The sequence below is a fragment of the Xyrauchen texanus genome, chromosome 32, assembly GCF_025860055.1.
Source record: "Xyrauchen texanus isolate HMW12.3.18 chromosome 32, RBS_HiC_50CHRs, whole genome shotgun sequence".
Classification (NCBI taxonomy): domain Eukaryota; kingdom Metazoa; phylum Chordata; class Actinopteri; order Cypriniformes; family Catostomidae; genus Xyrauchen; species Xyrauchen texanus.
Genome location: NC_068307.1, coordinates 17,788,869 through 17,815,664, shown reverse-complemented (window position 1 = coordinate 17,815,664; position 26,796 = coordinate 17,788,869). Strand labels below are relative to the sequence as shown.

The 26,796-nt window shown below is 37.7% G+C and overlaps 1 protein-coding gene across 3 annotated transcripts in view; it reads right to left on the bottom strand.

Moving 5' to 3' along the window:
• Nucleotides 1–25,825, bottom strand: part of palm1a (paralemmin 1a) — a 64,314-nt gene extending 38,489 nt beyond the window's left edge. The window contains exon 1 of one of the 3 annotated variants that reach the window (XM_052101254.1): nt 25,478–25,825. In XM_052101254.1, the coding sequence (XP_051957214.1) occupies nt 25,478–25,482 (5 nt within the window). In that variant the 5' untranslated portion in view covers nt 25,483–25,825. The remainder of the gene's footprint in view (nt 1–25,477) is intronic. The other 2 variants (XM_052101255.1, XM_052101256.1) reach the window with 2 other exon arrangements.
• Between the last annotated feature and the right edge of the window lie 971 nt (nt 25,826–26,796).

Genomic DNA, 26,796 nt, shown 5'->3' with positions numbered 1-26,796 from the left:
ACATATCACTGACCACTTAATCCAGTTCTCTGTCACTCTCCCTTCTTCTTTACCTCTCACTCCACCTATGGTTTCCTTCCGCCTACAACAATTTTTCTTCGCTTGATGAAAAAGAAACTACAAATTCTCCTTTCTTAACATTAGCTTCTTGCCATAAATGTTTATGTCCTCTTTCATGCCACATCCTCAAGCCCCTGGCTGTCAGAGAAACTTTGTGAACACTTTACTGAGCTCAGGGCTGCAGAGAGGTAGTGGTGCAAGTCAAAGACCCTGCTGACCAGAGCAAGTATCATGCGCACACATCATCAAATCATCACTTACAACTGGAATGTTTCCCAACACAACAGGCTTGAGTAACCCCACTGCTCAAAAAACCAACACATAACCCAACAGTAGTCAATAAATAAAGACAGGTCCTCTCCTACATTTCCTAGCTAAAACTCATGAGAGGGTTGTATTTAACCAACTTGACAGACGTCTGGCTCAAGACAAGGACACTCGAAGGAGACTGCCATCTTGTCAGTAGCCGAACCCTGTGACTGGTGAGAGCTAACTCCAAATCATCTGTCCTCGTACTCCTTGACTTGTTTGCTTGTGACACAGTGAACCACCAGATTCTCCTGTCCACTTTCTCTGATCTGGACATCACAAGAACTGCACTTGGATGGTTTGAGACACCTCTCATCTCCAAGGTCACCTGGAGAGGAGAGGTGTCTGGTCACACCAGCTGACCACTGGTGTTCCTCAGGGATCAGTGATTGGAACCCTCCTCTTCTTGATCTACATGACATCACTCTGACCGATAATTAAGATAATTAAGTGATATGCAGATGATACGCAGCTCTGCCTGTTGCTCCAGCCTGATGGCCCCTTGGTCTACGCTCGTATCTGCCTGCCTCTTGGAGATCTCGGCCTGAATGACATCACCTTCAGCTAAACCTGGCTCCTTGTGATCCCAGATAACCCGTCTTTTGACCACAACCTCACTATTCATCTTGGTTCAACTACACTAATGCCAACCAGGACAGCTCAGAACCTGGGAGTAGTGGTCGATGACCGGCTTAACTTCATTGCCCACATCTCATCAACCGCCCGGTCTTGCAGGTTTGTGCTTTTCAACATCAGGAAAATCAGACCTTTCCTGTCTGAACTCCTGGACAAGCTCTGATCAGTTCAAGTCTGGACTACTGTAATGCTCTGATGGCTGGCCTCCGCAGCTAGCAAGATTAAGCCACTACAGATGGTCCAGAATGCAGCAGTGCATCTGGTCTTCAATCAGCCAAAGAGGGCTCACGTCACCCCACTATTGATTTCACTCCACTGGTTACTTGTATCTGCCCGTATCAAATTCAAGACTTTGCTCTGGCCTTTAGGACAGCCTGTGGTACAGCAACCTCTCACCTCAATTCACTCATCCAGGTCTATGTTCCAACTCGCTCTATGCGGTTAATGAATGAGCACCGCCTGGTGGTCACTTTCACTTTCTCTGATCCTGTGTGGTGAAATAAGCTTCCAGACTCCACACAATCTGCTGAAACCCTCTCAACATTCAAGAGCAAGCTGAAAACACATCTGATCCGAGAGCACTTAACCAATCCACACAAAATGCACTTACTTTATATTTAACAATATTTAACTATAATTGAAATAAAAAAAAAGTTTTTTCTTTCTATCTTCTCGCTTCTATAGTACTCCAGCCACTTTGAGAACTTGATGATAGTCAAGTGCGATACTGAAGATATTTTTGACTTTTCTACAACGAATTTGTCCCTCATTTTTAAAATCTTGTAATAATCACACAATAACAGTAATAATGTGTTATTATAAGATTTCTTTGTAAATTGTGGAAGAATGAAAGAAAATTAGGCAAAGGTGCCTTGACAGCATTCGCTACAGCAGATCGGGGCCAATTCCAATTGAAAGTGATCATCCTTATGCCCCACTTAGTCCAAATTGCCGAGCCCTTAAAGTGGGAACTCTGAAGGGAACATTGCATTACTGTATGAACGTACCGTATGAACATACCATTCGCTAACAGTCTTGTGTATGGGCCCTTGGGGAAAAGATTTATCTTCTCACTTTCATTTAAAACAGGGCCTCCCCATCCCGCAGCAGTGCCCTTCAAGAGAGCAAAAATGCAGTTTGGATTTCACCCTGGAACATCGAAGTGGCGTTGCCTCAGACAAGTAAAAGGTCAGATAAAAAGTCCACAATATGTTGTTTTGTATGCAGATAACCATGGATAATTATTCAGAACCATGGTATTACTATCTTGACATCATCATTGTACCGTGGTTTCACCACATTATTGGTGTAAGGTCCTAAATATTAATGCTAGAATACAGTACAAATTACATTGTATTAATACAAATAATCTATAACATTAACACGCCACTGATCATGTTAGATTAACAGAAGTGTTAGTTCTTCGTTGTATCAATCCCAAAACTATTGACAGCCTTGTAAATATTTTATGTTTTAAATGTTTTTTAATGAATTTTGAATCAATTTATCATAAAATAAGTGTTTGCTTGATTTGAGAAATTTTGTGTACATCTCATTTGTCATCATTAAAGTGCATAATTTCTTCTGTTGCAGCACTAGATTAAAGGTTATTGGTTCAGCATTATCAAGCATAAAATTACAAAATATTGCAATGCTCACAGGCAGTCAGCCCCTCACATTGATGATTTAATTCTCTCTTTTTAAAGGCTTTATACAGCTGCAGATGCTGTGTGGTTAAGGCTAAGTCATCTGCAAAATAAGGGTCATATGTCAGGCAAATTTTTCTCTCCATCACATGCTTATCAGCCACTGCTAGCACAAACAACAGCAGTATCTCAGAGCGGATCCAGTCAGCAGAACTCATACGCCAGCCCATTCGATTTCCTTTTACTTGCTTAACGCTTTAAGTTGTCAACAGTATGTCCAAATTGTCATGTAATATAATGTAAGAGCATATCAATGCATGGCACAGATTTGTCAAATATGTTCTACAGCATAAAGTGAATCAATGATTGATGCAAAGACATTGCTTCAAAAAGTGTTTCACATTTTGAATGTGATGACATGTAATGGTGTGTGTGTGCGTGTGTGTGCGTGGTACATAAGCCACACTTGATAATATTTTAATTTTATAAAATTAGAGGCAGAAGATAACAATAAATAAAACCAAGTGGCACCTGGAGACAAATGAAACTAGAGCTTTTGTCAGAATTAACCTTTAACCAACTGGTCTAAAGGTCATTTTATTGATGAAGTCAGTTCACCTTAAGATCCCAATAAAATCCAAACAATACCCATTTCCATCATTTTTTTATCCATCCAAAAACATGGCAGCATATTTTGCTGGGAATAATACCAAAATGGTCCATTTTATGGTTAAAATATCCATTCTGTTAGGGTAAATCCCCCGAATCCTCATCTAATAATAAATATCTGTTCTCAGCCTCAAGGTTTCCTAACATTCCATATGTTATGAATGCAAAATAAAAACAAATCTGAATATACTTAAACCCTTAGTAGATAATGTCCCAAATACACCTCTGGAAATGATTAGCTAAACATTACAAATTTTAAAATAAATGAATGAATTCATTAAATAAGTACAAAATGTACAGATCGCAAATCAATAAGTTCTCTTGGCCCAACCTCCCAAAGATTTCTGGCTATGCTACTTGTCCAGATACAGTATTTTTTGTCATAATTTTGACTTATATTGTTTTATAACTTACAACCTGAAAACATATTTTCGTTTAAATGTTTTGTTTGAAAAGAGTGCTATCTTTCTTTAAACAATTGGCCTTTAGTTTTGATATTTTGTTATCTAATGCAACATTATTAAGTGTGACTTAAGTGCTCAAATACTTTTTGAGGCCACTATAGGCTGTAATTGCATTAAAAGTTTTGCAAAGAGGTTAAATAATTTTACGCCTATAAAAAAAAATTATCTTACGCCAGAAATTTCTGAGCCTTGTAAGATCCTTCAAATGAATAGTGTACAGAGCTCTTGCAAATGTAGGAGAAAAAAAGGGCATTTTGGTAATTTTTTTCCAAATCTTGGACTAAAATTATTCTGTCAATAGTGACTCACCATTGAATGTGGTTGATCAGGTCTAATCTGTCTCCAGGAAACAATTTCTCCCATTCCTGTAGCTCAAATAATAAAGCATGGAGCTAGCGATGCCAAGTTCATGGTTTAAATTTTCAGGAAACACACATACAGAACTTAAAATATGTATACCTTGAATCGCTTAAGTCGCTTCGGATAAAAGTGTCTACCAAATACATAAATGTAAATATGAAAAATCCTTCAGATTGTGTTACGATTGTTAAATCAGGTAAGATCGTTCCAGTCCTACACCATAACATCTGAGTTTGGTACTCTTGGCCGGCAACAATATGAAGCTTCTGATTATTCGGATACAACAACCATACAACATCGTAAAAAACATCCTGTAAAATTTATGGTAAAAAACTGGTAGTTGTAGTAGACAGAAATTCACCATATTAAAAATACTGTAACCATGCATCAGGCTTTACAGGATGTAATTTTTATGCCTGTATATTTTACAGTGCATTACTGTTTATAATAATAAATGGCATGATCTTAATACTGTAACCTCCTCAAACTGTAAAAATCTGCTGCTATAATATATTGTTACTCACTGTATTAATTACAGAAAGGAACATGATGACATGAAGCACATCAACTGAAGTTTTTCCCAGAGCAACGACCAATAAACATGTAGAGACACAAACTCTAAACACCATCAGAGTAAATCAAGTGAAATTAATATAATGCAATACACATTAATTAAACTACATCAGATATAACAGAACACCACAATGTAGATAAGTGATATTAAAAATAAGAAGAAACAACTATTCCCATCAAATATAATGAAATGTGAGGGGCCAACCAGGACTCCAGACTGCGACTAAAATGGTCACAAATGCGACCAAAAATAATTGATTGCGACTATAATTTAAAATCTAGTCACCATTGGAGACAGTCGGGTTATGTGCGTTCATATGCCGTTTCATCAGATTTCAACTTGTGAGTTATTGAAAACATCTTAGAGTGCACACAATCTGTGTGTCTCGAGCTGCTTTTCACCCGTTCTATTTCTGATGAGCTCGCTGCACCGCACGCACAACACACTCAGTGCTAGAGAGTCATCACCAAATTGCTCTTTTGAACCAGATATTTTTCATGAATCACCCGAAAAGAACTGAGGGTTTGAAGTTAGGAGCTCAGGTTAGCTCAAGGAGATTTCTCAGCAAATCAGCTGTAAGTGAGCTCACAACTGGGAGTGCAAACATTTCAAAATAAGAGTCCCTTGTGTATTTCGGCCTTATTTATAATTAAAAGTCTTGTATCATATATATATATATATATATATATATATATATATATATATACATATATATATGAGATAACACTTTTGGCACTGTGGGCAATTGAGGAACTTGTTCAAAACTATTACACAAGGTGCAAACATTCATTGATGCTCAAGAAGACAACAAACAACTATATGCATACTATATTTTATGTACACATCTGTCATGTAGATTCTGAATAGCAGTAATAAATAAAACAAATATTTTATCTCTTATATTTGTATAAATTATGAAAGGGGTGTGAACATTTATGAGACAAAAGGAAATGCAAATTTATCTTCTCAACTATATACTGTATACTGTTTATTCAATCTCAGATTAATGTGTAATCAGCTGTCTTTTCTTCTGCTTTCTATCTTGTTTCTGAACAGCAATCTAAATCAAGCAATTCGGTGATTTGGTGACTAATAACAGCCAGTTGGCTCCTTAATGTTTCAGTTTAGGAGCCAATGGCTCGTAGGTCATTTTTTTTGTCTGGAGTCCTGTCACGCAAGGAATTCTGGGAATGCCCCATTATTGTTTTATCATAATTTTAACAATAATTTACCATAAAAAGTACATTTTCTCTCTTGTTAACATAATATAAATTTTATAGTTAGTTATATGATAAAATCATACTTTTTACATCTATAAAATTGTTTTTTATTTGTATTGTCCGTTTAAATATATTATACATTTTTTACAGTATATTTTAAGGTAAGTACCCGTTAACCAATTATAATTTTTTTACTGTAGCATTTTTAGTGTTTTACTATTTAAATAACAGACATTTTTACAATGAAGTACTTTATTGTTTCCTCTGCTATTTCAGATTCTTTTTGTGGTTAATCAAGTCTTTAGCAAATTTGACACTCACCATTTGTTTAAAAACAGCCAAGGGAAAAGAAGGAATTCCAAGCATCTCCTTCATCCTACCATGATAGAGAACTAAAACAGATGTTTTTCCACTCAATGTGCTTCATGCTTCATCTCAGCTTACACAGTCTGAACACAGTCTTCTAACAGTTTAAGTGGTTAGATCAAGTCAGGAACATTTTCTTATACACACAGCCTTAAATCATCTCTGTTTTAAGGTTGTGTGGATAAGAAAAAATTCCTCCTGCTGTGAAAAAACACATACCAGACAGCAGCTTTACGACCCATGACATCGTTAGCGTCCCCCAAACAGAGACACATTAAGAATACTATCATATTAAATTTGATATCATACCATATCAAATTTAGGCTAAGGTATGATCTACTTGGAGAAAAGTGTCACCTACTTCCTGTCAGTACTCACGTTAAAATCTGATCGACATCAAAAAGAGTCTCAAAAGTAAGCTTCAAATGCCACCCAAAAATGAACAAGGAACCTGAGAGTTTGTTGAGAGGTTGCTAGATTGTTCTAGGTGGTTGCTGAAACCCATGTCCAAGTCTTTATTAATTCCTGGTCCCTAGGTATGACCTGAATGATGGGCCTTATTTACACAATTTGAGGTATCACTCATGTCTGTAGCACAAAAGGTATTCAAATGCCTTAACAAGAAATCTAATCTCTCTTTCTGTCTTTCTTTCTTCCTGGTATACATCAATAGCAGAAATACCCAAATCAGTCTTTTGACCCATACTCCTATAATGAAATTACAAAACTAATAACCATAATTTAGCAAAACACACTTAAATGTCAAGGTTGAGTAGTTAAGTACACTGAGATTATTGGTTTAAACCTTTATTCTGCTGCTTGTGGGATGAGAGGAGAAGAGAAGACCTGTCTTAGAATCATCTATCCCAGGTTGCCGTAGGTGAGTAATGATGTATTTTGAGCCAAGTCAGTGGACTAGCAGGTCTTGCTGCTAAGGAAATTGCATGCTTGGCCTGAGGCATGGGCCTAGATTATATAGACTCTGATTTATAGTGTAAATCTGTTCATACCTTTGGGCTTAACAGATATAGATTGTGGCATCCAATAGTCTAACAAATAGAATCGTCATAGCAGAGTAATCATGTCTGGTTAGAGGGTCACAGACACAGCTGAGCAATAGGGGGACAGATTCTGCCATGAAAGTTCTTTATGCAATTTACCTAAGCTTCAATGTGTTTTCAAGTATATGAGTCACATAGACTTGAAGAACTTAACATTATATGAAATGTGTAATTAAATTGCCTTGACATGCACCCCATTACTATTGCTATTTTTGTGACTACTTGCACCTAGGTGTAAATAACACATGCTACACAGCACACCTGCTCCACTGCACCCCAATAGTCTACCAAAAAACTGCATTGTACATTTCGCTTCAGTGGCATAACATCGGTGAGGCTATGCCTTTTCGACATTGTGCATTTCCTGTCTCCTCTCTTAATATTTTTTGATACTACTTATAATAACACATTATGGAGGAACGACCCACCACTCCCTGTCTTCATCGTCACTCCGCCTCTTAGGGCCGTCCTTCAGTCAGGCCAACAAAGGGAGCTGGGCAGGAGAAGAGGTGCGTAATTAATAAGCCTCATTGGGGCAGCGGATGACGAGGCACACCTAAACTGGATGGAGTTAGATGCAACGAGACAGATGCGCACCAGATTACAGACCCCCGTCATCACATCTAATTCAAGTTGGAGCATGTGTAGTGTCCAACAGGGATGGATGCCGAGCCGCCTTCCCCTCACTCTCCCTACGTGTGGCCGCCATACCCCGTCCATGCCCTGGATCCTCCTCCGGACACTCCACATACTACACAACACCACCTTTCACCACAAGGATGCCAGATTCCTCTTTCGTCTTTGTAATAAAGTTCAAGATGGGCAAGGAGGAAGCTGGGACTGGCTTGACAAACAAGTAAGACACTTTAATGTGACACTTTTCAGTGGACATAAACACTACAAAACAGCTACTTTTCAGCAGCTCCAATACATATTGCTTTTCAGCATTACACTAACGACACTGACACACAGACAGACAGCTTTGTGTGTGTCTCTCTCTCGTCTGCCGCTGCCTCCTCTCCTCAAATACTCTCGCCACCCCTCATTGGAAAAAGAGACTGGTGTGACACACAGATGGTGCTCATTCATCACTCATCTTCCCAGCCTCGCTCTGCCCAGTCACTGCTTGGCCCCGCCCTGCTCGCCACATACCTCTATCACCAAACTCAAGTCAGGGAATTCTCCAGCCTGTCACATACTCCCCCCTCCCCATTTCTAGGGATGGAGCATTGATGCGTCGTGATGGTCTACGGATCCGACCCGCACGTGCCTGGGAGTGGGAACAGGACGAGGGAGGGTAGAAGTGGAGAATAGAGAGAGAGAGAGAAGAAAGCAGAGAGGACAGAGAGATGGGCTCAACAGACCTGGACACGCCATCGACTGGCCCTCAGCTCGCTGTCTTGCTTCCGTCTGTGATGCCGGGCGATGGCACTGGACCCCTCAGCTGTCCCTTTCAGTTGCCGTTTGACGCAGAGTTCCAACAGATCGAGCACTCCTTCGGCATCATAATCCTCAGTCAGCGGCGAGTACTCCTTGACGGTGCATCCTTCCTCCTTCCCAGGTTTCAGCACCAGTGTAATTAAGTTCACAAGATGGGCAAGGAAGAAGCTGGGACTCCTAAACACATAAGACACTTTAATGTGTCACTTTCAGTGGTCTTTAACACTACAGCAAAGCTGTTTTTCAGCAGCTCCAACACATATTTCTTTTCAGCATTACACTAACGAAACCGACACACAGACAGACAGCTTCATGTGTCTCTCATCTGTCGCTGGCTCCTCTCCTCAAATACTCCTGCCACCTCTCACTGGAACGTGAGACTGGTGTAAGGTATTACATACATCATTTAGAGATGTGGACGGGATCAGTTATGTAGGGTATTTTGCACGCATTCTACCACCATTATATGTAAGGATATTTGGTATGCTAAATTTAGAAGGGAATTTAGGGTCTTGAAATATGTGAGCTATGAACTAAATTAAGCTGTCCTAATTGTACCTCATTAGGTAATGAAATGTATAATGGAATTAGTCACGTTCGACAACCATTATAAATGAGATAAATGACAAATAACTAGATTACTTGTCTTAATAGATTACAACGTCAATGTCTCAACATTGAAAATTGTAATACAACATTTTGTTGTATCAGCTCACAATTTCTACTGTAAGGAATTAGCTTTAATAAGTGAATTATGATTAATTCACTTATTGGAGTGATATTATCTTATTGAAAATAATATAACATGTATTTAGGTAAAGCTTTGAAGCGAAATCTTTTAGAAACAGGGATGAGATTATTTATCAAAATATACCACAGTTACGTCGTCTTTGAACACAGACAAACTTTATTACTATTCTAAACATAAATCTAATCTAACACATATACACATAAGACAGGTTGGTGAAAAGAGTGACAGAATGTGAAATGAATGATCATAGTGAAAATTAACTTTATGTAGTCTGTTGACAATATCTTAAGAATCATTTATCCTTTTATGAGTCTACATCGATTTGCTATCGGATTACCCAAATTATTTCATTAATACACCAGGATTTTGAACACTATATTGGAGATGTACTTGCTTGTCTTTGTTTCCTTGCATTCTTTGTGTTGCTTAGTTCTTGGCCGAAAGTTCGATCCATCAATGTTTTAATCTTTTGTATGATCGAATTTATTGTCTGTATGAATGATGATTTTAGCTGTGAAGTGAGGCCTTCTCATGGGTTTGTGAAGCATAGACAGTGATGAGCTTTCTCGGGATGTCGAGTCCCGAGCTCCCTTGGAACTCACATGCCATGGACCTTGTTCCAACGAGATCCCGAGAAGACCACGAGGGAAGAGTCAGAGCGAAGTCTGAGCAGTCAGGAGAGGCCGGACGAGAGACGACAACAGAAGAGAAGAGAAGGAAGAGACAAGAGAGCGTGTTCTTCCTGTTCGGAAATATTTGAACTGAAATTGGCCGCATCCCCAAAGGTGTCCTGCGCCAGAAGTGACTTTTCAGAGTCACATGATCGACTGGGCTGTCCTTTCCGACAGTTGATTTTATGGTTCTTTGTTCCAGCCTTACAAATTTCCCGCTCAAAAATAGTGTATATTTAATTTTGAACTTTATATCTTGCAACTGGTACAAGAGACATGATATTCGTTGTCATCAGCTTTCTCTATGCAACCAAACAAATGTTTGCATACCGCATTTTTTTATGGATATTGTATGTGTAGGTAACAAAACATGAAAATCCCTGGTTACAAAATCATATTGGTTTTACACATCATTGCATTTTATCAAGTTAAGCCTTATAGTTACCATTCTTAGTAGAATGAGATGAACCATACAGAATTAAAGATTATATTTATCAATTATAGGTGATTGCACATCGCTACACACATTTTAAAGAGGTCCATCAGTCTATAATCATTAATTTTGTCAGGTATAAACATTACCACAGTTCAAAGCGATTTTCAGAATTATCTAGCCAGGCTATATTAAGATGAAATGTCTTAAGAGTTGTGCAAATCTGATGGTCCTTGTAACCTTACAAAAGAGAAGTCTGCTTTAACTCTGTGTAGAAGATCAGGAGGTCAGGTTGCGGAGGGGCCTTTCTGACCAATGAGGACGCCTGGGCCATTTGATTTATGACGGTGAAGAATTCCAGGACTGCAAAGGTTGAAAACTCTAGATTCAAGTCATATTGTTTCAATTCTTCTGCATGTATATCTGGTGTGGCACACAGATGGTGCTCATTTATCAATCATCTTCCAGGCCTTGCTCTGCCCAGACGCCCCTTGGCCCTGCCCTACTCGCCAGTCTTTTGGACACTTTCCTCCTTGGACACTATATTCAAATTTTTTACATTTTATGTTTATTATTATTTCTAATATACACCTCTCCAAGGCTTGACGCCACACCCACTTGCAAATCGTGTCTGTTCCATACTCACACCTTTACATACATAAAGATTTATATAAATGTAGTTTTACTATAGTAATATTGTAGTAGCCATCATAGATTTTATGCATTTAACAATGCTGTTACTACAGTAATATTGTGTTGATACAGTAACCATGTTTAATTTTGTGGCTACTATGATTTTACTACAAAATACCATGGTGATACTATGGTTACTGTAGTTAACCCATGGTTCATTTTTTTATAGGGAGGTTAGAGTTAGGTAAAGGGTTGGTTTTGTGTGTCTGTGGGACTTTAAATAAACACAATAAACACACTGCAGTGATGCGTCTTTACTGTTAGTATTTAATTGGTTGTGCAAATAGTATCTGGCACTCTCTGCACCGGGGTGCAAATAGCATCAACCATTTAAAACCCCTAACCCTAAATATTACATTTTGGCATGAGATGTGCAATTACTTTTATAATAATACTTAAAAATTTTATCTGGTGGACAATTAAACCGGCAAAGAGAATCTTACACTAGAGAAGGGACCAAAGCCATATATAGGGACCAGGATATAAATAATATTTTTCTTTTTTGCTTTTTTTTTTTTACAGTTTTATTATCTTTTGTTTTAGTCATCATTTTGATCTTTTAATGAAATTGTCCTGTAAATTTGGCCAATACTTTATTGTTATATTCATTCATTTTTGTACATTCTACTTGGATTAAAATGGCATATAATTTTAGTTAACAAAAATAACATATTTTAGTTGACCATAAAGTGCAAAATGACAAAAACATTTTTACTGATCACTACATCGAACACAGAAAAGCAAAACATAAATACGCAGAATCAACATTTATCTCCCACTACCTCCCCTCCTACTCTCCATCTCCAACACCACCCTGACCCTCAACAAACACCACTGTGGTCATGCATGAGTACATACACACAAAATAAAAATAAATAAATATATAATAACACACATTAACAACTACCCCTGTCTCTCCAATGTTCCACCCCGAGAACCCTCCAAGAATGCCAAATATCTGCCCCATTTCCCAACAAACAAATCCAAATTCCCCAGTCTTCTGTATGACCCTTCTTCGAAAGCCGCCACCGTCCCCATCTCCGAGCAATGCTCCTGAAATGGGGGGTGTTCCAGCCAACTTCCAACCCCTTAAAGGGTAATTAAACACCTGCTCAGAGTCTGACTCCACCCACTAGAAATATTTGAAAATGCTGGAAAAGTGGGCAGACCCCGGCGGGGATAGAGGGAACGAACCAAGTGCGGTGCTGAGCGGGGGCACCTGAGACTCGTAGTGACGGATTAATTGACAGCTGCTGTCAGACTCTATGTTATTATTATTCCTCACACGGTCGCAAGACGACATGTACATGAATCTGGCATGGTGAGCTGGAACTTGCTTACGTCAGCTGTCACCGCTTACGTCACGAGTACCGCAAACAGCCAATAGGAAAATGCAACTGCAGTAGCCACCGTTCAACCTGAAGAGGGCAGCACTCAGACGTTTTTACACCATATATTGTAGAATTAAAACACTTTATACACAAATGTCAAAAAAATTACTTGAATCAATGACCAGTACTAATAAAGCCCCATGCTTACAGATCATTAACTAAAAAAAGTTGGTTTAGGGTTTAGTTACCCTTTAAAATCACTTGTCTGATGATCAGAAAACTGAAAACATGGGCGTGTCTTTAAGACTAAGCTTACACAATCTAGAGGGGGTCCAATAGAATCTATGTAAAATCTTGAATTGCACAAGGCAAACCTTGCATCTCTACATACAGACATTTTTTTAGAATCCTAACCCACACTCCTTCCTCCAATACCAAGCTAAAATCTAACTCCCATAATCTCTTGATAGAAGTTAAAGCTCTGTCCCCCAGACTCTGAATTAGCAGGCAGTTATACACTGATTCCTCATGACCATTTCCAAAAGCAGTAATCACCACTCTTAGATACCCTATCTGCAGCTTTAAGGGGGTGTATGCTACTCCCAAAAACAATAGAGAGCAGGTGGCGCAGTTGTAAATAACTATAGATCTGAGAATCCCAACATGTTGAACCAAATTTTCAAAAGATCTCAACACTCCACTCTCATATAGGTCACAGAGTGTAGTAACCCCCTCACAATCCACTCTGACCAGCAGAAAGGGGACTTATTAATACATAATTTAGGGTTACGCAATATGCTTGAGGCAACATTTAAATAAATGTCTGATTTAAACACTGTGGACTAGTGTTGTCACGGTACCAAAATTTCAGTAGTCGATACCAATACCAGTGAAATTTCACGGTACTCGACACCATTTTCGGTACCAAAGCAAAAACAGGTTACTAAACAACACTCTTTTAATAACAAAGTCTACAAAACATTAGCAGCAGAACTAAGAACAAAAATATGCCATTTAGCAACACTTTAATTTAAATATATTATTTTTTAGTGCAAAGTGCTCTCTTATTAATAATGCTGCATTTTGCCATTTTTCTTCATGATAAGAAATGCATATGGACATATATATATATAGATATTATGATTAAATAAGTTCTAATCTAGCTGCATTAAGCGTGCACGCTCGAGGGATGAGCGTCACCGAGGCAGAGTCTCTCTCAGCCGGGTGTGTTTCAATCTCTCCCCCTTAGATTGAGACATTCACGCAACTTCTAGAAGAGGCACCGACCACACAGAGAAATGCCAGTTTCTGAGTTTATAGTTATTAACATGATCTGCTTCTGTATTATTTGAACTTTAATAAAGCTATAACGCATTACATATAACTGCATTTAAGATGTAATGCCGGGATGTATCCTTCAAAGAGCTCCGCCTCCGCTCATTCCACAACGGTACATGCTTCTGAATTTACTTTTTTTTAATCATTCTGTCTTTATGTAGATCCCAAAGTATTTAATCAATACTTTGGGATCTACGTAAAATAAACTGTGAAAGTTTAGAGTGCATCTGGACTGATCTGTGTAATTCGTCCTCTTTCAGGCATGAACTGCTGCTCTCACGCGTCATCGTTACAGTTTATTGTGATTTCATGTTACGTTAAATGAGATCAAACGACTATTAAACAACGAACATTTTTCTCGTCAATTTTGTATTTTCGACGATGTCGATAATGTCGACTAAACGTTTCAGCCCTAATACAAATGATAATATGCTTTTAAACTAATCTGCTTTAGTTGCTTGAATAAATCCAGGTGTCTGTCTTTCATGTGCTTTATTAAGTTTGATGTGTTTCGTCCTTTCTTCAGAAAATTGCGAAAGCAGCGTTTACAAATAGGTTTTTGCTGATCTATGATGTTTCCCTAACCTATGAATTTCCAAACCTGGCTTTTTCCACTTTTCTTTTCGACAAGATTCAGTTGAGACTCAGCAGCTTTGCTTGTCCTCATCTTTTGCATGTTGTGAGCATTCGAAACTTCCCGACTCTGCATGGGTAGATCCGGTACTCGGTACCTCCAGAAATTCTGGTATCGTAAATCATTTTTTGTTTGAGTACCGACTTGGTACCGGAGTACCTTGTATTTTTGACAACACTACTATGGACTTTTGTCCATAACAAGTGCAAATGCGAAATAAAGGGTTATAACTTAACTTCTCTGATTAGTTTGATAGAAAGGCTTTGCAATGGCATAATAGGGGCAAGAATTTCCTGTTCAATACAAAACCAGGGAGGGGCTCTCTCAGGTTGAAGCTACCAATGAGCCAAATGTCTGAGACCGAATGCATAATAATAAAACATAATCTTGGGTAGGCCTATTCCACATTTGTCAATCAGCCTATGTTACTTATTAAAATGTGTTATAGGATGTTTATCATTCCAAATGAAGGACTTCGCTATGCTATCAAATTGCTTGAAATAAGAGAGGGGGACATCTACAGGGAGCGATGGTAGCAGGTAGTTACATTTTTTAATACAATTCATTTGAATAACATTAGCATTCCCAATCATAGATAAATGTAATGAAGCCCACATCACTCGAAAAACCCTTTTAGTATGGTATCAAAATTGACAACATCAGACAAATTTGCTGGGAATAAAATGCCCAAATACTTAACGCCCTGTTTGGGCCACTGGAATGCACCTGGCTGGAAAGCCATTACTGGGCAGTACGTAGTCAGAGCCAAAGCTTCGGATTTAGACCAGTTGACTCTGTATCCTGAAAATTTAGAAAAGGAATAAATAAATTTGTGGAGGCAAGGCATAGATCTGGTATCGTAGATGAATAATAAAATATCATCTGCGTAAAGCAAAAGCTTATGCACCACACCTCCCACCACCACCCCTGGAAAATCATCTTCGCTTCTTATTCCGGCTGCTAATGGTTCCAGGGCAAGACTAAACAATAATGGGAAAAGAGGGCAAACCTGGCGAGTGCCCCTATCCAAAGTAAACATTGTGTAAACAATCTGAACTTAATAATTAGTTTGTACCGCCGCTACCAGGTGTCTATAAAGTAACTTAATGCATCCAATAAAAGTATTCCAGAACCCTTATATTTCCCAAATCTTAAAACAATAATCTCATTCTACCATATCAAAAGCCTTGTCAGCATCAAGTGAGATGGTAGCGACCGGAGGCAGATCATTCACCAGTGACCACATGATATTGATGAAATGCCTGAAGTTATCAGAAGAGCTGCAGCCCTGAATAAACCCTACCTGATCTATAAGTATAAGAGATATCATAATTTTACTTAATCACACACTTTACCTTTACTCCTTGCCTAACCATCGCGTTACACGAGATCTTTATCGGATGATCTCAGAAATTTGCTGATGGCACACTGCGTGAATGTTTGTAGCTTGCTAGCCTGCTTGCATTGCTTATTCTTATTTTGATACGTTCATCGTTTTAAGCTATGCCATTTTACCACGTGTTTTGGGTTTTCTCTCTTTTCTACTGTCTCATCTGTGTGTGTTATACCGCGCACACCTATATCCCTTGTTTTTTTTCTTTTCTTTTTTCTGCTTTTTCCACTTGTCTACGTCTCGTGTCTCGACTGCATGCATTAATTTTCTTCACTATGATTTACATGGATTATTGCATTAACCTCAATCATCTGCTGATTAGGAACCACATCGATCTCAAATCATCGCTGCTCAAGAACACCCATAACAACAACAACAACAACAACAAAAAGTCATGGCATCCACTCGTGTTATTTCTTCCTGCATTACATGCCATATGTTTACTATAGCTTCTTCCGTCAGCAGTGAGGGATTTGCATGTGATTAATGTAAGGAATTAGTCAAGCTGACAGGAAAGTTTAATGAGCTAGAGACACGCATCCAAATGCTAGTGGAGGTGAGTGAGAAATAGAAGCCTGTAGATACTGTTTTGGATGCGGGAAGTACAGAAACCAACACACACACTTTCACTCACCTAAAGGATTATTAGGAACACCTGTTCAATTTCTCATTAATGCAATTATCTAATCAACCAATCACATGGCAGTTGCTTCAATGCATTTAGGGGTGTGGTCCTGGTCAAGACAATCTCCTGAACTCCAAACTGAATGTCAGAATGGGAAAGAAAGGTGATTTAAGCAATTTTGAGCGTGGCATGGTTGTTGGTGCCAGACGGGCGGTCTGAGTATTTCACAATCTGCTCAGTTACTGGGATTTTCACGCACAACCATTTCTAGGGTTTACAAAGAATGGTGTGAAAAGGAAAAACATCCAGTATGCGGCAGTCCTGTGGGCTAAAAATGCCTTGTTGATGCTAGAGGTCAGAGGAGAATGGGCCGACTGATTCAAGCTGATAGAAGAGCAACTTTGACTGAAATAACCAATCGTTACAACCGAGGTATGCAGCAAAGCATTTGTGAAGCCACAACACGCACAACCTTGAGGCGGATGGGCTACAACAGCAGAAGACCCCACCGGTACCACTCATCTCCACTACAAATAGGAAAAAGAGGCTACAATTTGCAAGAGCTAACCAAAATTGGACAGTTGAAGACTGGAAAAATGTTGCCTGGTCTGATGAGTCTCGATTTCTGTTGAGACATTCAGATGGTAGTCAGAATTTGGCGTAAACAGAATGAGAACATGGATCCATCATGCCTTGTTACCACTGTGCAGGCTGGTGGTGGTGGTGTAATGGTGTGGGGGATGTTTTCTTGGCACACTTTAGGCCCCTTAGTGACAATTGGGCATCGTTTAAATGCCACGGCCTACCTGAGCATTGTTTCTGACCATGTCCATCCCTTTATGGCCACCATGTACCCATCCTCTGATGGCTACTTCCAGCAGGATAATGCATCATGTCACAAAGCTCTGAATCATTTCAAATTGGTTTCTTGAACATGACAATGAGTTCACTGTACTAAAATGGCCCCCACAGTCACCAGATCTCAACCCAATAGAGCATCTTTGGGATGTGGTGGAACGGGAGCTTCGTGCCCTGGATGTGCATCCCACAAATCTCCATCAACTGCAAGATGCTATCCTACCAATATGGGCCAACATTTCTAAAGAATGCTTTCAGCACCTTGTTGAATCAATGCCATGTAGAATTAAGGCAGTTCTGAAGGCGAAAGGGGGTCAAACACAGTATTAGTATGTGTTCCTAATAATCCTTTAGGTGAGTGTTGGTTCCAGCTCTAATCAGATCAAATTTACAGTTGCTGGTGTAGATTTTCTAAAATTGTTATTCATGTCGGCACTAATGTTGTCTGGCTTCGCCAGTTGGAGATCACTAGAGATAATGTTAAAGAGGTGTGTGAACTTGCAAATATGCTCGGACCCCTTCCCTGCTCATCGTGGTAATGAGTTTTATTAGTAGATTAGTGTCTCTGAATGGCTGGATGTCTGAGTGGTATCTGGAGAATAGCATAGGATTTATAGACAAATAGAAGAGTTTTTGGGGTAGACATGACCTGCTAAAGAGAGACGGACTCCATCCCTCCAGGGAAGGTGCTGCTCCTATCTCTAGTAATTTGGCTCATAGTCTTAATAATGACATAGTATTTGACTAACTGGGGCCAAGGTCAGGAAGCAGTCACACTGGTTAATCAGAACACCTGGGCCTTACTCTGGTTTCCTTGGTGAATTTGCATATTTTATATCTGATCTGGTAGTTAATGTAGATAGAGCTTTAAATGTTGGTGATTTCAACATTCACAGAGATAATGAAAATTACCATTTTAGTTGACAGGATCAACTCATTGCCATAATCATATGCTAGATTTAATTCTGTCATATGGAGGTGATACTATAATTCTAACGCAGAGTGATGACATCTCAGTTCATTACCTTGTCTCTTGTTTTTTGCGATCAGCTAATGTCACTCAATCTACACCATGCTATCGTTCAGGTAGAACTATTCTCTCAACCACTAAAGATAGCTTCACTAATAATCTTCCAGAATTGTCTCACATACTCAGTAAGCCAAAAAGCTTAGAAGAACTTGATGAAATAACAGAAAATATAAATACAGTCTTCTCTAGCACTCTTGATAGTGTCGACCCTTCGATTAAAGAAAATTAAAGAAAAAAGCCTTGCACCATGGGACAATGATCATACTCATGCTTTTAAGAGAGCAGCTTGGAAAATAGAACGCAAGTGGAAGAATACACAATTAAAGGTATTTTACAGTGCATGGAAGGACAGTGTCTGTAGCTACAGACAGACAGACACTAAAAGGTTCCAGGTCAGTATATTTGAGCAAACTCATAGAAAATAACCACAACAATTCTAGGTGTTTATTCATTACTGTGGCTAAATTGGTTAAGAATAAAGCATCGACTGAACCAGATATTCTATCGCAGTAAAATAGTACAGAACCTCATGAATTTCTTTACTGGTAAAAAGGATATAATTATATATGATAAAAGGTCCTATTTATCAGACTGCTACCACTTTTTAAGTGTAAACAAGGAATTGTCAAATCAAACAAAAGTTAAGTATGGAGTGGCACAGGAATCAGTTTTAGGGCCCCTGCTTTTCTCCTTATACATGCTTTCCCTGGGTGATATTATCAGGAATCATGGTGCTAAAAACTTCTAAAAAATAAGCAGCTAAAATATAATTTGATTCTCGATGGATGTACTGTTAAGTCTTCTTCTTCTGCAAAGAACAGGTTTTAACCAATCTGTCCTTTGAAAATCAAATTTCCAATGTTTGTACAACAGCATTCTTCCACCTGAGCAACATTGCTAAATTACAACACACGCTCTCTGTTGCTGATGCCGAAAATTTTTTCATGCGTTCATGACCTCAAGACTAGATTATTGTAATGCATTACTGGAAGGATTTCCAGCAAGTTCAATTAATAAAATTCAATTGGTTCAAAATACAGCTGCCAGAGTGCTGACTAGAAACATGAAATATGATCATATAGCCCAGTGTTATCATCATTACATTGACTACCTGATACATTTTGTATTAATTTAAAAAGTATGTTAACTACATATAAAGCTTTGAATGGTCTAGCTCCACAGTACTTAAGTGAATTTCTGACAAGTTATATTCCGTCATGTTCATTGTAATCATAAAATTCTGGCTTGTTAATAATTAAATGCTCTTCAGGATGAACTGCGATGCACCTCATCCTTTTATCTCTGCATGCATCACCTTTGTCTATTGATGGACTACACTCTTGAAATGGAATACATAGACTATAATTTAATTGCCAACAAAAGCCTTCATCAGCCAACTAACAAAGGACAATGCATCTATGTGAATGTCTACAGTTAATCCAGGATGGACTTCAAAGATATAAGTCATTAATCTTAAAGTTCATGAAAAGAAATATATATATTCTTTTATTTTTAAAACACTGGATCTTAACTCTTGCTTAATTTACAAATTTAAAACCATGACTTGCACTGCACACTGCAAACAAATAACTAATATTGGCATTATAGTCATGTTGTTTAGCCAGAGGGGAACTGGCTCCCACAGTGAGCCTGGTTTTTCCATTAACCAATATCATATGGAGTTTTGTGTTCCTTACCACATGATGCAGAAAAACTCCTTTCACACTGTTTGCAAATAACAAAACGACAGGAAGTGAAGAGTAGAGGATATATTAATTTTAATGTACAGATCATTAGGTGAGAAGGGTAAAGCTTTGCTTTATGATTTGCATTAGTTCTCTCCACTTTCTTTCGTCTTCTGTCTTTGAGAACCCCTGACCAAGCAGTTTCAGGCTCTTCATTAGAGCTCAGACACTCAGTCTGATGAAACATTTAAAGCTTCCCTGCAATCCTAAGAACATATGGCAGAAATCAGAACTTCATAAGCAAGAAGAAAGGGCGACAGAGGGCAAATTGTACACGTGCTGTGTTTCAAAGCAACATCCTCAGGAAGTGATGTGCCCATCAACCCTGGGTTGCTATTCCAGCATTCTCATGGAATGATTGGGACAATAATACTCCAAATTGGCTCACAGTAACACTAAAATGAAAGAAAATGTACACAAATGAACAGCTTTATCATACTCATTAAAAATAATAATTGGCTAGTTAAAGGTAAATTATCTCATTTCAGCATCACTAGTGTCACCAAATGAAAAAAAAACAATAGAGCAACAGTCTGGTTCCGGAAGTAAAAATCCCATAAATTTTGTTCCATTAATTTTAAACATTTGAAGACAAATATACCGTGAGCTCCGAGGTTGCTGATGGATGGTGTATGCTTCCTTCTTCATAACTGGACTGAATCAGAGCTGATTTTACTCGGTGATTTAAACTGGGATTGGTTATCACAAAAGTCTGATCCATTCAAGAGTATTTGTGACTCTCTTTGTTTGGATCAATTGATAAATTTACCCACCCGATTAAATCATAAAGATCTGGTTAAATCTACACTACTTGATGTTATTTTAACTAATGCTCCTCATAGATTCTCTGCAGTTGGAGTTTTTTGTAATGATGTTAGTGATCACTGTCCAATAGTATGTGTAAGAAATTGCAGGATTCCAAAGAGTAAACCACGTTTTATTTTGAAACGACAATTTAAACATTTTAACGATCAAGCCTTTTTGCAAGATATTTATAACAGTGATTTATATGTTGTTTCACAGATACCCGATGTCGATATAGCATGGGAGTATTTTAAATGTACTTTTTTGACTATATGTGACAAACATGCACCTTTTAAAAGGTTTAGAGTAAGAAGTAGAGATAATCCCTGGTTTAATGAGTCAATATCTTTACTTATAAAAAAAAGAGATGAGGCATGGGCTAAAGCAAAGAAAACAAATAATAATATGGACTGGGTAAATTATAGGACAATAAGAAATAATTGTACAAAATTGGTAAAAAAATCTAAATGTAATTATTACATAAAAATGATGAATGAAAATTTGAACAATCCGACTAATTTCTGGAAGTTGACTAAATCTGTTTGTGGTAAAAAAAACCTCCACCAGTCTGCCGGATTGTTTGAAATTAAATGAGAGTGTAATCCAGGACAAAGAAAATATTGTAAAAGCCTTTAATAGCCATTTTATCTCTGCTGATTTAATATCAGATTTTGGTAATTTAAAGGAACATAACATAGAAGGCAATGTGGAAAACGTTTCATGTCATTCCCAGCGGTTCACTCTTACTCCTATTTTAGCTACACAAGTTTATAAAGCCTTATCAAACTTGGATTGCAAAAAATCAGCGGGGTCTGATAAAATAGAGCCTTATTTTTTAAAAATTTCTGCAGATCTTATAACAGAGCCCATCACTTCTATTTTAAATTTAAGTTTAAATTCTAATGTTATTCCCGTGCATGGAAATCAGCTATGATTCTACCTTTGTTAAAAGGTGGTGATCCATCAGAGATGAATAACTATCGTCCAATTTCAAGGTTGTCGGTGATGGCAAAAGTATTTGAATCTTTTGTAAATGATCAAGTAAAACAGTTTTTAACTGAAAATAAAATTTTGAATGAATTCCAATCAGGCTTTAGATCAGGTCACAGTACTATAACAGCAGCCATGCTGGTTACAAATGATATTATTGAATGTTTGGATAGTAAACAGCATTGTGCAGCCTTATTTGTAGATCTCTCCAAAGCATTTGATTCTGTAGATCATAAACTTTTGTTGCAGAGACTTAGTTGTGTGGGTTTTAGTGAAACAGCTCTAAATTGGTTTAAAAACTACTTATCAGAAAGAACTCAGTGTGTCTCAGTTGAAAATTTTACTTCAGCAGAACAAACAATTAAAAAGGTGTCCCACAGGGCTCTGTTTTAGCACCAATTTTATTTTCTATTTATATCAATGATCTAGGTTATGGGATAACTCCAGCTAGAATTCATCTATATGCTGATGACACAATCATTTATACAGTAGCACACTCTCTGAATCAAGCCATAGAGCTTCTGCAAGATTCTTTTCGGTCTTTGCAACTGTCATTGTCAAGTTTGAAACTGGTTTTAAACACGTAAAAAACTAATTATATGCTTTTCACCCGTTGTTCCATCAACACAGATCGCTCGATTTTAAGTTTACAGGGGACTGTATAGAAAGAGTAAATTGTTATAAATACTTAGGCATATGGTTGGATGAAAAATTAGGTTTTAATGTACATATTGAAAATCTCTTGAAAAAGCTTAGACCAAAACTGGGTTTCCTCTTTCGTTTAAAGAAATGTTTTCCTTTTGAAGCAAGAAAGAGAATTATTCAAAGCTGTTTCCTATCAGTATTGGATTACGGTGATGTGATTTATATGCATGCAGGTTCATCGTCGCTAAAAAGATTGGATTGTGTTTACCATGCTGCCTTACGCTTTGTGACAAGTGCCTCCTCACGCACTCATCATTGTACTTTATATGAATTGGTGGGTTGGACTTCTTTGTTTCAAAGGAGAAAAATACACATGTTGATGTTTATTGCTAAGGCATTGTTAGGCAAATTACCAATTTATATCTGTCGTTTATTATCTTATTGTATTTGTAATTATAGCACTAGATCTAGTGCAAAACTGCTTTTAAAGGTTCCTAGAGTACATTCAGAGCTTGGTAAAACTGCCTTTTCTTCCTATGCCCCCTGGTTATGGAATGAGCTGCAGAGTATAATAATGATACAAACTCTCCCCTCTTTAAACGGTTTTAAAAATCTCTTATTGACCAATTTAAAGGAAACGTGTGCATGTTTTGTAAAGTAACTTTTGTTGCCATTTTATGAGTGCTGGGTTACATTCTATGTACGATTTTTTGTTTGTATTGTATATGTGAAACTTTTTGTGCTGCCATTTTGGCCAGGACTCCCTGGAAGAAGAGATGTTTATCTCAATGGGACTATCCTGGTAAAATAAAGGAAATTGCTTCTGCTGAATCCATCAGTTTTTTGTCTTTTTGTTAGATTTTTTAAATATGGTTTCGCTTTAAATCAAAGTTTGTAATGTTGTAATTCATTTCTGAGATGGTTGGTTTGGTTCATGGCTGAGAACCCTTTAATGAAGGATTTAATGAAAACCCTTTGGGAAAAAAATTATGAAAAAAATACTTTCGGAAGTAAGACGGTTGAAAAAGTGGGCAGGGTACTAGTCTGATAGTCCTGCCTCAAAATCATGCCATTGGTTAAGCCAGTGATGCTGTGTCAGGCTGGTTGGGATGCTCAAACAAACAGATTATTGTTTTAATAGTGCCACAGAGCCATCATGTTTTTTTCACTTCTGGTGAAATCAATCTATGAATGACTTAATTATATTTGTCTCTGCATATTACCTGGGACCAAGGGTCAAGATATTATAACACAAATAAAATGATACATTTCACCCTTTAAACTCCAAAAAGAAACTCAAAACAATTGGTTTCTCCATAAAAGTATAACCACATATTTTAGAGCTTAAAGCTGCCCAGATCATGTTCCAGGGAGGTTATATTCATTGTGCCAATAAAATAGCAGCTAATTTCATCCTCCCCTGAATGGAGTGGTCATTTATGGGATTTCAGACAGACCCCTGCGAGTCACTAATGGAGAGGCATGTGTCATCTGATATGGGCAGGGCCTTTCATTCAGATTCCAGGAGCAACTCTCAGTCCATACCTCATCTCTCTCTCTCTCTCTCTTTGAGATGTAGTACATTACAGTAATTAAGTCTGCCAGCAGTTGTCTCTGCACTTCTAGCTAAGGCCCTACCCATGATGCATCTCTCCTCCTTATCACTGCCAAAGTTCTCATCCATCTATCTAATCATTTCTTACATTTAAGTGCAACAAATACAGTACGTAGTTTCAAAAGGGTCTACGGTAACACTTTACAATAAGGTTCCATTTATTAACATTAGTAAAATTAAATTATGCATCAATTGTAAAGAAGAATGTGAGAAAATAGAAGACAAAAAAGAATGTTTGAGGAATATCAGTAGAGTATTGCATAGTACGTTCTGTGAAAATATACCAAACTCAGCTCAAAGATTAATAAGGGGAAAGGCTTCTTTATATTTAGACATACAAACAACTGCACTTAGAGTCAAAGCCACAAAGGAGAAACCTATTTCTGTCAGCATGGGGGATAATGAGCGCATGTGAGGTGGATGCTGCTCACCGATGGATGATACAGTTATTTGCTGTACATTAGAAATTACACGCACCCCCGCAAAAAATACACCAAAATAAGGCCTAAAATATAGTTATAGGCCTATACCAATAGTAATGTGTATAATGATCAAGATTAGCAAAATCAATAGAAACCATAGGATGATAAATAATAGGCTAGCTTCGTAATAAGATGATCAAATCGGCCCAAGCTCTGGTGGACAAACGGAAAGAAAACTTTATATGTTGCTCATTTGTAGGCCAAGCGCGTTTCCGACTGCCCCACAATAGTCTAATTATAGTGATCTATACACTTAACTCTCTATATCCCAACACATTTAAACAGCCTACACAAACTCTTTTCATATATAGGCCTATATATATATATATATATATATGTATATATATATATATATATATATATATATATATATATATATATATATTTTTTATTATTATTATTTATTTATTTTTCATAAACAATTCAACCTTTTTCAAACGAACCATTACAAATATGCCATATAGTAAACAGAGCATACAAGCAAACATGCGCTGTTGTCTATGTATATAAATTGCAATAACAGAAGAGCAGAGCTTGGGATCAGTTTGCAGGTGTGGCTCCGTTCACTCATTATAAGGGCCAGCTGTCCACTAGCCTGCGCTGGCGTTAAATGACAAATAGTGGAAATACTTACTCCATAGTGCCCAAATGCGTTTCCCTCAAATTTCGAGTTTATTGTCCTTGGTGATTGTTCTTTTTTTTTTTTTTTTTTTTTTTTTTTTCGAATGCGCAGCACCACCAGTTTCAGTCCTATGTCCTCTCCCTGTGTGTGTGCAGTGAGTCCGGGAGCTGCTGCTGTTGGCGTCCCTCCCCTGATTCTGCTGTGCGGGAAAGCGTCTCTCTCTCTCTCTCTCTCTCTCTCTCTCTCTCTCTCTCTCTCTCTCTCTCTCTCTCTCTCTCTCTCTCTTTCTCAAGCCTTATTATGAGACAACCGCAAACCTTAGGCGTTAAATACAGTCCAGATCGGCGTCAAAAAGCTAGAAAGATACACCACAATTCAAACCCCGACTGACAGTATCTGTTTTTTGAGATTGCACAGTTTAGCATATGCGCGCAGAATGATGCTGTTTTTTGTATTTAGACGAGATTGGGCCCAGTCTGATAATGAAAGGGGCGATTTGTCGCCATCTCATGTATGTACATGATACTACAATGAATGTGGCTTAAAGTGATAGCTCACACAAAAAATGAAAAATTCTCATCATTTACTTACCCTCATGCCATACCAAATGTGCATGACACAAACGAAGATTTTTAGAAGAATATATCAGCTCTGTAGGTCCATACAGTGCAAGTGAAATGGTGGCCAGAACTTTGAAAGTCCAAAAAGCAAATAAAAACAGCATGAGGTTGAGTGAATTATGAGAACATTAAATTTTTTTGGTGAGCTATCCCTTTAAAGATTCCATGAAATCAAAATGAAAGTTTTGCTGCTTTTTCTTTTATTATTATTATTTTTGTTAAATAATTCCATGCATTAGACGTAAATTTCAAACAGATACTCCAGAGAATATTTCTCAGAGTAGTTTATTTTTGAAAGTCAGTCTCTATATACCTAAACAAATAGCCTGCTTAGACATTTTGTAATACAACATGCCCCACAATATGGGGTTAGTCACAATTGAGCCCGCCGTTAAACCAGTTTTGTAAGGTACTGAAATATCAATCCATTTTTTAGGCCAAAAATATTGTAAATATTGTAATTGACAATATACAATTGTAAACTTGTATAAAATTTGGGACATTTAAAATATTTGTGACAACCTGATCCTACCTGACATTTATGTAGACCCTTGTAATAGTTAAAACTTTCTATTAAAATCTTGCATAATTTATGCCAGTGTTCATTTTTTACCAAACTGGTATTACAAAAAATATAATGATGATATTGAAATTTTGGTTTACAGGATAGAATTTACACACACATTTGTGTCATTTTAATTTGACTTTTAA